Source organism: Pan paniscus, chromosome 12, assembly GCF_029289425.2.
Source record: "Pan paniscus chromosome 12, NHGRI_mPanPan1-v2.0_pri, whole genome shotgun sequence".
Taxonomy (NCBI): Eukaryota; Metazoa; Chordata; class Mammalia; order Primates; family Hominidae; genus Pan; species Pan paniscus.
The window spans coordinates 86744269-86756644 of NC_073261.2; the positions used below are offsets into that span (position 1 = coordinate 86744269).

At 40.2% G+C, this 12376-nt stretch overlaps 1 protein-coding gene across 3 annotated transcripts in view; it reads right to left on the minus strand.

The window, feature by feature from the left end:
* Window positions 1-6667: 6667 nt before the first annotated feature.
* TMEM178A (transmembrane protein 178A) overlaps window positions 6668-12376 on the minus strand; it is a 52748-nt gene continuing 47039 nt past the window's right edge. For all 3 annotated transcript variants that reach the window (XM_034952989.3, XM_034952988.3, XM_057301319.1), the window contains one exon: window positions 6668-7621. In XM_034952989.3, the coding sequence (XP_034808880.1) occupies window positions 7380-7621 (242 nt within the window). In that variant the 3' untranslated portion in view covers window positions 6668-7379. The remainder of the gene's footprint in view (window positions 7622-12376) is intronic.

Below are 12376 nucleotides of genomic sequence, written 5' to 3' on the forward strand. Positions count from 1 at the left end.
GAGTCTCTGTTCCTCTGCTGTCAAAGAGAGATGACCATTATAGTTTCCATATGCCTCCGAGGCTGTCTTGAGGTTTGTTTTGGTTTGGTTATGGGGTGTTTTCTAAGTCACTGCACAGCGACCAGTCTCTCAAAGGGAAAATACGAAATGAAGTACTGTACTTTCCTTGAGATATAATAAAAAAACTTGGAAGGTTTCCTTGTTTTGACTCAACATCAGATGGTTTTATTTTATTGTTAGTGTAACTTAATATGTTATGTTTTTAAATTAGTTCACATTCAACTTGGATAAAGGAAATAAAAGTTTGTAGAGGTGTTCAAAGTGATTTTCAGGCTTCTTAAATGTGTGGTTATTACCAGCATTCTTGCAGGTCCACACATCAAGACAGTCAGGGAGAAAGGACGGAAATTCATGAGTCTTTGAGTTGCTATCCTACCTCTAACCGTAAGGCTAGATAGCCTTTTTTTTTTTTTGAAATAATTACTTTCATCTAATAATTTAAAAAATGCCGTCAGGGATGCTGTCACAGGACAAAGTAAGGAGGACATACCCACTTAAATAGAGATCTTTCAGCAGCCCTAGTAACACGGGAATTTCTCATAATGTTCTGTGGGGGAAGTGCCAAGAAGGTAATTAAAATTGCTGTCATAACTTTAGGCTACTGCAAGCTACAGGGTCTCTTGAAGGTCAGTCACGTAAGGAGAGGTTCTGTGCTTACAAAAATAGGTCTGGCATTCTTTACAGAATTACAAAGTGCAGTGTGTGCTCTGGCTTAGAAATATAGAAGCTTGATTAAAAACTATAGAGCAGTAACTTCCAAAGGGACCCTTGGAAAATGCAGGGGAATGTGAACCTATCTAGATGTATACCATGTTGACAGTAGGCTCAGATAGCGTTAGAAATGCACTATGGAAATGCTGCTGGGTCTTGGGTAGTTGACGTGGATGCTGTGCAGGAAGGTGGAAGGATTTTGGAGTGAGCAAGCTGGAAACCAAATCTTGGCTAGTATCTTAGGGAAGGTTACTTAACCTCTGTGAGCCTTGGCTTCTCTACCCATAATGTAAGGGCAAATAGTAACAAGATATGGTATATAAAGGACACAGCCTGACACAGTCACTGAGGAGATACTGAGGCAGTCCCTCACCCAGGGACTCAGTCTCATTAATGCCAAGAAACAGCACTGGAGAAGCTTTTGAGAATCCGAGCTTTCTCTGCCACTTCTTATTTATGTTTAATACTTACAAGAATGAAGGAGACCTAAAAGTTGACAATAATATGGCTCCACTGCCATCCTCTTAGAATTAATTAAGTGCTTTATTTATTTACTTATGTATCTATTTATTTTTTGAGCAACCAACAGAGTCCAGAACTAACAAATGGCAAATCAGGGCTTAGAGGAGAAATGAGAAGCCACAGCTGAGTGAAGTTCAGTTCAGGCGTGGCCAAGTTTCTAAAGCAAGTATTTATGTGTTCATCACAATCAACCTAACAGGCAAAGCTATGAGGATGGAAATAAAAGGTGTTTTATGATTAAAGAATGAAATGCCCTGAGCTGTGATTGCGTTCTGGGAGCAAGTCAAGGGAGTCCAGGCCCTTTGTGTAGGATCCAGCAGAGCCTCCGTGCACCCTTGCTATAGCAAGGTTTCTATGCCCTTTCCAGAACCCCCAGAGGATGCCACTTCACAGTTAGCCAGATATTGAGGGAATTTACCTCTAAGGTCCTGATTTAGAACACTTGCTGATGAACTTGAGGGTACAGTTCATCCATCCTCACACCCACACTCAAGGCAGTGGCCTGGTCAGACTCTGGGCCAACCAGGAAAAGCACTTCACTGGGACAATGATCTGTTCATTAGGAACATCAGCCCTAAGATGTGGGAGTTTATTTTCAGAATTTCTTAGTGAGCTCCAAAAAAGGGAAATGCTTACCTGAAGCAGACCAATAGTCTATCTGCTGTGATTTAAACTGGGGTTGGCCAGTATGTGACATCTGCCTTTCCCATTCATTCACAAACACTACATCTTTCCCCCTTGTGCCTGGACTGAAATCTTCCCAGCCACCACTAATTGATCAAGTTCACACTTAAACTGAATACTATTTTCAGGTCTTAGATGCACGACTTCTGGAAAACAACTGGAAATCAGAGAGGAATCGGCTGGCAGCTGGGTCAGTTAGCAAGAAGGAGCATTTGGGCCGTTGATATTTTCTCAACTACAATTTTCAATTCCAGTCTCCATTAAATAAATGCTATCCTTTATGACGCTGAGTTAACCATAAAACTTAGCAGTTTTTCTTTTTCCCCTTTTTCCCAAATTATTGTATCTCCTTTTTGATACAAGAAGCAGTTTCCTTAGTAATTAACCTAACTCTACAAATCTTTAGGTGTCATCCTTAACTTCCCTTGTTTCCCCACCTCCATGTAACTTACCAGCAAATCAATTCCATCTCTAAAATATGTCCACCTACTCCTGTGCCTTTTCATCACCACCCTCTCCATCCAGGCACAATTTTGTCTCCTGGGTTCCTGTGCAACATCCTCCTTCCTAACTGGGTTCTTCTCCTCTAGTGGTGCCTCTTTAAATCCATTCTCCATCCAGCAGCAGTGGCAACACTGATTTTTTTTTTTTTTTTTTTTTTTTTTTTTGAGACTGGTCTTACTCTGTCACCCAGGCTGGAGTGCAGTGCAGTGGTGTGATAATAGCTCAATAGCTTCTAGACTCAAGCAATCCTCCTGCCCCAGCCTGCCGAGTAGCTAAGCCTACAGGCATGTACCATCACACTTGGCTAATTTTAAAAATATTTTTATAGAGACAGGCTCTATTTGCCCAGCCTAGTCTTGAACACCTGGACTCAAGAGATCCTCCAGCCTCAGCCTTCCAAAACACCGGAATGACAGGTGTGATCCACCACACCTGGCCAACTGATAGTCCTAAAGTGGAAATCAGATCACATCATTATCCTTTTTTAGGCCGTTTGTTTTCAATTACCAGAGTAAAACCCAAACTCTTTACTGTGACCAGCAAGCCTCTGCCTACCTTGGCAACCTCACCTGCACCACTGTTTCCTTGTTCTTTCTGCTCTAGACCCATGGTCCTGTCTCCTTCCTCTCTGCAAAACATTCATTTAGAGACCTAAGAGAAACCAAGCATAGCCAGACCTTATAGTAGCAGGCAGTATTTTATAGTGAATGCTGAAGGGGAGAAAAAAATTGGAAATAAAAACAGAAAAAATGCTATCTTCTTTTATAGCCAGCCAATCTGTTTTCCTCTTACAGGGGCTCCAGGCAGACATATTCTAATGTTTTAGGACAATTAGAAATCTTGCTTTGATGCCTGGCAAAACACAGGTTGCATATTAAGAGGAATATGTATTGCATAGCCAAGTTCCCAGTATGCAACTGGGTGCCCTGAGCTTCTTCAAGCATTTGTGGTTGTCCTGCATGCAGCACAGAAAACTTCTTCTTCCAGTCAAAGGGCAAGGCCCCAGAGAAATGCATATGCAATTTAAATGTGTTCTTCGTCAGGATAGCTATTTGCATTCAAAGGAAGTCATTTCTGAAGCATTCCTTTCAGAATTCCAATTAGAGATTTGAAACACACGCACATAAATGAGAACGCTTTAAATTGAGGTGTAGAACCATATTGAGGTTACTAACTTAATGTTTGAGCCATCAAATAAATGTTCCATAGTAGTTCATAACACATTTTAAGTTACGTCTAGGTTGGTTTGGGTTAATAGTCCCTTTAATTATTCTAATGAGGCTTCCTTGCTTGCCAAGCTATATTCTCTTTCCATTTAGCCTCATCACACGACTGTATATTTTTTATGGGCTCCCTAAAATTGGTGCTAAGGGAGTCAGCTCTGTCCAGGTAAGAAAAGAGTTTATCTATGACTCTGAATCCATGTATTGATTCCACAAAGATTTAAGAGCACCTATGGTCTACCAGGCACTGGGTGGGCTGAGCACCGGGACAAGGCACAGATTTCTCCTTGAAAGAGTCTACGATCTGGTTATGGGTTGCCAGGCAATTCGTGTGCGCAGCGTAACTGGTCAGGAAAGGATCTGAAGCAATGCAGCATGTTTGAGGAAGGTGTCCGGGAGTGTTGTGTAGAAGCTGAGACACAAGGAAAAGTCAGAATAAGCCAGGCAGAGGAGGGGGTGTCCCCAGCAGAGGAAAGAGCCTGAGCAAAGATCTGGAGTGGGTGGTTGCCTAGGCAGCGTGAGTATCCCACCTGCACCAGCCTCCAACAGGTGGTATATTTTGAGCTCGTGGGCCCCCATTCACCTGAGTCCCGGGTTCCCAGGTTTTTATTCCCTCTAGCTCACCTGTGGGGCACACTTTTGTCATTCTCAGACTTCAATTTCGAATAAGAAATCTTTAAGAGGCACCCCCCACCCGGCCCCTGCAAAAAGAGTTAGTATTTTTTTTTAACTTGCCAGGGCTAGATTCAAATAATGAGAATGTTGTGAAGTATGAAATGCACAGCCAATGGGAATGTAATTTAAAAGAAACTTATTTTAGTAACTGAATAACTTTAACCCTGGACTTACAAAACAATTTAGGGCCAAAAAGAGTAAGCTTAATTTTTTTTACTTGTCCTTCACTGCATTTTTCTAGAACATAAGCTTTACCAGGGCAAAAACCTTTGTCTGTTTTGCTTCATTAATGTTTCCCAAGTGCTAGAATGTGAGCACATAATAGCCATTCAGTAAATATTTGTTGACTATATAAGAAATGTTACGGGGGCTATTATGTTCTATGGAGGTTTCCCATATCCTGGGAAATCTCGATTATCGAGGGTCCATGGTGGTCCTTGAAAGATGAGGGAGGCTTTCCCGAGAATGGACAACACTGGTTCTAATACGGCAAATAAACCAAGGACAAGTCTGTTAAAAAGGGGGGTGTGTGGGACAGAGAGAACATAGAACAAAGGATTTCAATAAATTATTCTGTCCTGCACAGTACTGTGCAATCATTTCAATCATTCTTCATTCACAAGCCAGTTAAGAAAAAACTCCTAAGAGAAGCCCAAGGACTCAGGGCCAAATGCCCAGCACTGGCAACATTTGCCCACACTTGCATGACAGTAAGTAGAAAGCGAGGAACCTTGGCCCGGCACGTTGGTTGCTTCGAGCTCACTTTGGCTGGAAGGCAGGGAGCCTCAGTCCTCGCCAGCACTCGTTTGAATCCTAAGTGAACTCCCCTGGCTTCGAGGCAAATCTTTCTGGTGTGTGAACCCTTCAACCTCCTGCTACCGCGAGGCTTTCTTCCACTCTCACCTCAAACCCCTAGGAAACTTCTCTGAAACTTCAAAAGTTACTCACTCAGACACTGCTTTGTTGGTTGGAATATAAATGTCCAAGAGTCTTGACATCTTCTGTGGGGATCTTTAAAGAAGACTTCAAAGAAAGAGCTCTCCTGCTTTGAAAATAATTGACCCTTTCTATACGTCTCTGATCTCATCCAGAGGGACCAGTATATTAAAAGGCCTGAGAGAGTGCCAGTGAATACGCTCATGAGCCTGTGCTGTGCCTGGAGCCACGGAGCCAGAGCTGGTGTGGTCGCCGGCATCCTCCAACCCCTTTCGGCCCTTACATGACAATATGTGGACACCGTCACTTGGAAACCAGACTCTATTCTTTGGGAGTAGATGATCATTTTCCTTTTATGAGGACTAAATCAGTTTTTATAAAGAAGAAAGAAAAGAATCTTTTATGAAATCAAAATCTGAAACAGCATCTTCTGGAATGGCGTCTTCTATTTTACAAGCCGTCTTTATCCTACATTGTGTTTAGAATCGGGAACAAGGGTTGGAGTTAAAAGGAAAAGCTTAGAAGTCGGCGAGTGCCCCACCCTCCGCTGAAAGATAAGCAAACACAACGGAAGAATTTTAACTGTTGTCCCAAACCCACACAGAGAAAAAGGATTGAGAAAAAAAAATGAAGCAAATGTTTTGAGTCTGATCCTCAGCTTATGAGTAACATAAAATAACAGCACTTACCTCATAGAGCTTTGGAGAGGATTAAGTGAAATAACACCACAGCCCAGTTACTGGCACATAGTAAGTGCTAAATAAGTGAGTTGGCTTTGTTAGTAGCTAAGGAGATAACCACGGTTCTGGCCCAAATGAGTGGCTCTCAATCGCAGCTGTGTATCAGAATCATCTGGGATGTTTTTACAAAAATGCTCAAACCTAGGCCCAGCTGTGGATATTCTGAGTTAATTGGTCTGGGATGAGGCCCTGTTTAGGTACAGCTGAAGACTTCACCAGGTGACTCTGAGCAGCCAAGGTTGAAAATCGCTGCTTTAGGAGGTCCAAGAACAAAAACAGAGACCATGTATCCTTATGACTGGATACATACCAGGCAGATGGTAAACAGGGGAGGAAGAGGAAGAGAGAGGGGAAAAAGAGAGAAAAAGAGAAGGAGAAGGAGAAGAAAATTTTAAATAGTATAGGAAGGTTTAAAAACAAGTTTGAAAATGACATCTTTTGTCAATAGCAAGTGCGTGGTTGCTACAAAAGATAATAATGCCCAACCTAATTGAAATGAATCAATTATTAAGTCTTAATAAGAGTCTTATTAAAACAACAGAGTTTTCATCTGTCCTTATGGCTAGGGAGACCTGTTGACACAGCTAAAAGACATAGGAAAACACACCCACATTAACAAGGGGGCAGTCATTTAATGCAGAAATCCAGTTAACATAAAGAGACAGAGGTTGAACAACAGGTCTTCAAACAATACTGCATAGTGTCACGAGTTAGCTCTTAAGCACGTTTGATCTGTTTATCTTATGATTTCGATTCCAATACAAAGACAGAGAAGAGACTTAAAAAAAAAAAAACAATAAGGCAACAGAAGAAGAATCTTCCTGTGACAAGGAACGTCCACAAATAATGCACAAATATTTGGTGCTGACACAATAAGACACCATCAGGACAAGTTCTGAAGATGCTGCATTAAAATTTAACAAGCATGATACAATGACAAGAAAATTATACTCGCTTTGTTACGAATCCTTTAGCAAGTAGAAATGACTCTCAGGTAATTGTTACATACAAACTTTCTGAAATAAATGGAAATCATACAAATTTTTCCATTGCAGTTTCTTCTTTCTCTACACCTAGAAATGTCCCATGGCACTGCTCCCTATTCTCACAGTCAACGCATAAATAGTCATTAAAGCACTTGAATCCACAGTAGTCTTGTCCTTAGAAAGGTTGGGAGGTTTTGCATGATTTTCTATCAGTAATCCAGAAAGGGCTGGCAAGCAACAGATTGGAATGTAAAAGACCGCTTTGTGCTTGGAATCCTGAACTCCGCGCTGTTCCCCTCAGGAGTCGCTCGCACTGTGGACAGGCCCAGTGAGGACAGTCATACCGTGGAGTCTCTGCCAGACTTTAGCTGTGCAATCTTGGTCCGGCTAATAAACGGATAAGCGATGCAGAGACCTCCAGCTGCCACAATAAAGCCTAAACTGCACCAGGCGCAAAAGATGGACCAGCTGTAACCATGTTCCACATCAGCAGGCAGGCTATAAATTAGCTTTGGGAGCCGGTTCAAATCATACGAGATACTGGCGGCATAAGTACAGAGGGAAATGGTGCAAAATATCCCTATAAATAATACAAAGAGAACAGAATGATTAGTTAGAGTTTGCCTGTTACAAGACAAATGCCAGACAAGCCTTTATGAAAATCAGATCAACCATTGAGGCAGTCACTCCAAATTGAGGCAGTCACACAAATGATCCATAATTATTTTACTTCAATTAATTCATTTGACAAACATTGGCAAAACTTCTGTGTGCCAGACCCTACACTAGGGAATGGAGACGCAGGAGTGAAAAAGACAGGAAAATTCTGATAACCTGAATTATTCAGAATTACCTAATTCGAATGGTTATATATATTGGAATTCTTTTTTTATTCTTAAAAACAACAAAAGTTCTATTTTTAAGAGAAAAACTTCTATAATCACTCAAATCAAGCACAAAATAGTTTTCATTTTCCTTCGCTCTCCACCTAATTTCATAGTTATTCTGTTGTAATCGTTATACAACATCTGCTTTCTTTTTCAATTAACATTATCATAAATATTTATCATGTTGCCTTAAATAATATTTTAGATGAATTCATACAAGTAGCTAAATCTTTTTTGTTAAGGCACAGTCTTACATATACCAGGGCCTCAACAAATGGTTTTTTTCAATGAATGAATGCTTTTAAATAGTATACATTAAGTCCAACAATATGGAATTGATGTAAAATAGCTGAGCAAGGAGATCATCCATTTCAACCATTCAAAATGGAGGCAATTGGAGTGACATAAGGAACATGGACAGACCCAAAACTTTGCTTTTTAGACCAATCCATGTGTGTGTAATTTTCCTTCTGCAACACTAAAATCAGGACTGATTTTAAAAATGCTTCATAAGCTCCAAACACAGGATTTTTAGTACTCAATTCATGTGGATATAGGTGCTTCTATTCCACCACAATGGACCCTCAAGATGCTCCTTTTGGATAGGCAGAGGATCAGAATGTGGTGAGTAATAAAAACAGAAACTGGCACCCAATCAAGTATCAGAATGTCCAGTTCTGTTCTGAATCCTACACATCTCTTCTTCATAGTCTGGTTTATCCCTGTATACAACAGAGATAACATTTATTGACTGGAAAATTCCGTTGGCATCCTTAGGGATACATGTAGCATCTCCACTGGAAACAGAGACACAGATTTTGAAACTGAAAAGAGAGAGCTAAAAGTAGCAGATTACCTCTCCAACCCATTCAAAGCTCCCCGCCCTCTACCCACCACCCTTTTTTAACCTATAGCTTTGGAGATTAGAAACGCTAGCAGAAAAACAAATTCAAGGCAGGCAGCAATTTGGAGGAAATAAAGACCACCTTAATGCCATCTTTAAAGTGTTAGAATTCTGCCTCCATTCAAATCATGTAAGAGCACGCTGCCTGAATCCGCTTCCAAATGTGCACTTAGACAATAAATGTTCTAAATTAAAAGGACACTTGATCTGAAATAATTTGATATTTCCTACTCTTTGCTTAATTCTGCATTTAAACTCTAAAGTGATTCTGTTTTACTAAAAAGGATAAAATCTTTTCTTCTGACTTCTTGCTCCAATTTATTACAGCAAACATATCACTTTGAGTTCTCAAAGAGAAAAATCAAGATGGAAATAATTCTTTCATAAAGTAATGGACCATTCAAAAAAGAATACTCCACTTTTCTCAAACCTTGTGAAAAGCAAATGTTCTTAGATCTACACAAATGTTTTCACTGGCACCAAAACAAAGGGAGTTTTTATATATAACAAAGCCCTTTTAATAAATGCTGGTAATAGAACAATAGGCAGTTAGAAAAAATAATCTTTGGAGCATCAACAAGTAAAATAGAATAATAGAACAATGACCTCTTCACAGGAAAAACAACTTTATTCTGCATTTAGCTGTTTGCACATAGCTGAATGCCTAAAAGCAAGCATTTTTACAAGTAACATTGTTTTAATGACCTATGAAAGCTTGAGTTCAAACCTAGACTTTTAAGCATCCTTTGATGTCCAAGTGCATTGGGTTGGGATGTGAGAAATAAGTATTCTAGTTTCCAGCTCTACTACACACTGTGCAAACTTGAAATTACCTAACCTCTCTGAGCCTTGGTTTCTTCGTCTAGGGAAAAAAAGAGTGGGAAACTTGATTACTGAAGTCCCTAAGAGTGTCAAATTTCTGTGATTCTGTTATTCCAAAATGAAACATGAAACAAGAATATTTATTAAAACTTCCTAGTGAATCTAGTACTCAGCTTTTGCAATTAAATGAAAATGGAATGTCCTATGTATCTATCTTTCTGTATATACTCCCTCTGATTTTACACTTAACATTTCTTTTATTAGCTCCTCTCCCCTGCCAACCCCATAAAATTGCTTTTGATGACATGAATTCTATCATTAAACCACCGGTTCATACTGAATAGAAAAGAATTACAAGAAACAATCTAATCTGGGGATTTAACCAGAATGATTTCTCTCTGCTCTCAATGTCATGGATGGTTGTGCTTTTCCTGGGGAATTGATTTGTGCTTACCTCATGGACACTGTGAATGATGTCATTAACAGAATTTTTCTTTATCCAAGTTGCCAGAGCACTGAAGCTCCCTAAAGCTAAATCTATAGCCCACCATGAGCAAAAGTATGGGATTTCATGGCATGCTTTTGGCTTCTAATCTCACTCTTGGATCCATCTTGCCTCGGAAACCTGATTGTCCCTTTGTCTTACTTTATTTATTTGTATTAATTTAAGTGGCATCTCTATGCCAGTTAAGTTTTTTTTTGGAACAGGGCACGCATCAAACTTTGATGCAGACTTGTTTTATTTCTTGTTGCCTTTACTCATTCAGCTGAGCGTGGTGGAGAGGAGGCCTATCAGCCCAAAAATACGTCCCCTCTCTCCATCCCCCTTCCCACAAATGCCCCTATAGCTTGCCCTTCTGTAACATCTCTTCTCCTTCCAAAGTGCTCTCGAAGTTGTTCTTAGTAAGTAAGAGGAAAGCAGGGCAGGAAAGAATGACAAGAAAACCATATCTAGGAGCTCTTCATTTTCAGACCCTCGCATTTCTAAGAATGTTTGCACATGCATAGCTGCCACCACAATGATTTGTGAGATGGGCAGGAATGTGTGATGATTACAAGGAAATGTACTAAGAGGAGAGAAGCATTGTTTCCAACTTTTCCAACAAGCTTTTGTAAAAGAAGCCTAACCCATTCAAGATATTTTAAAAAACAAAACAAAAAATCCTAAATTCAAAGGCTTCAAGAAAAAGAGTTGTTTGAAATGATGAAAGCATTCTTACTGTAGCTGGATTAATAGTTTTAGGTCAATGTTGAGAGTGTGGAATTCTATTTCAGGTTCCACATACATGTCTTATAGTACTCATATGTGTGAGTTTGCCAGAGCTGCCAAAACAAAGTACCACAGACTGGGTGGCTTAAACAACAGAAATTTGTTTTCTCACAATTGTAGAGGCTACAGTCTAAGATCAAGGTGTCAGCGGGGTTGGCTTTTTAAACTGAGGACTCTCTCCTTGGCTTGTCAATGGCCATCTTCTCCCTGTGTCTTCACATAGTCTCTCCTCTGTCACCATGACCAAATCTCCTTATAAGGACACCAGTCATATTTAGTTAGGGCCCATCCATATCACCTCATTTTAACTTAATTTTCTCTTTAAAGACCCTATTTCCAAATACTGTCACGTTCTGAGGTAGGGGACAAAGACATCAACAAGGGTATTTCAGGGGACACAACTCACCCCATAACATTCCACACACGTGTGGGTATGTGTGTGTTTGTACTCATGCATGAAATATATTTTTAGCTTTTTTATAGGTTTTGGCAAGATTGTGCTATTCTAAGTGTTACTCAATAAGTTATTCAGCAATTATTTATCGAGTATCTACCATGTCCCAAGCCTAGTTCTGGTATATTAGAGATAGTTTAGTTTCATGAGCTCTTCTTGGTCATAACTGGACTCAGTTCAACATTGATGTGGTCAGGAACTTCAAGCATTCTCTCCACTCTACTTTCCTCTGTGCATCTCAGGAAAAGGTCATAGGGATCTCTTAGACTTCCCGTAAGTTCTGCATGGAGTCCAACAGAGCTGAGCACATGGAGTGAAGAAAACCTGAACGAAACTGAATTCTGCAATACGTTGAGTTCTACCAACTTAAGAGTTGGTTCATCACAAATTACCCCAAGTAGGGATTACCTATGTAGCAAGTTATTTCTGATAATGCTGCATTTTCATTGGCAGCAATCTAATTAATGCAAGGTATGCGAAAGGAGTATGGAAGGATTAATAAGGTATCACCTCTGCATTCAGAAAGTTCAAAATCTAATGGTCCTTCCTGAAGATCCATGGGGAGAAAGGTGGCCTCTCCTCCATTCTTCTCTGAGGCTTTCCCTTCCTTTCCACTTCTCCCCTGCCTAGCTGATACTCTTCAGCCAGCTAGTGTCCCCCAGAGAGAGAGAGAGAGAGGTTCCTGAGTCCTGAGCTCGGTCCTTACTACTGCTGGCAGCATCTTCAAAAAAGTGAATAAATTACTGGTTTCCTGACAAGCTCTGCATGCAACTACTTTTCTTATAAAATATTAAAAGGTTTTCTGCCAATATTCCTAATTAGAAGATACCACGATATCACAGAATTCTAGGGCTAGAAGGGATATTTTCACATCAGGACAGAAGTAAATTTATGCTATCATCCTTGCAATCATCAATCTAATTTCCTACCCTAAAATCTTCATGGTGCCGGCTGGTAAGATGTAATTAGGGTAACGGGGCCCACGCTTTTGACCACCA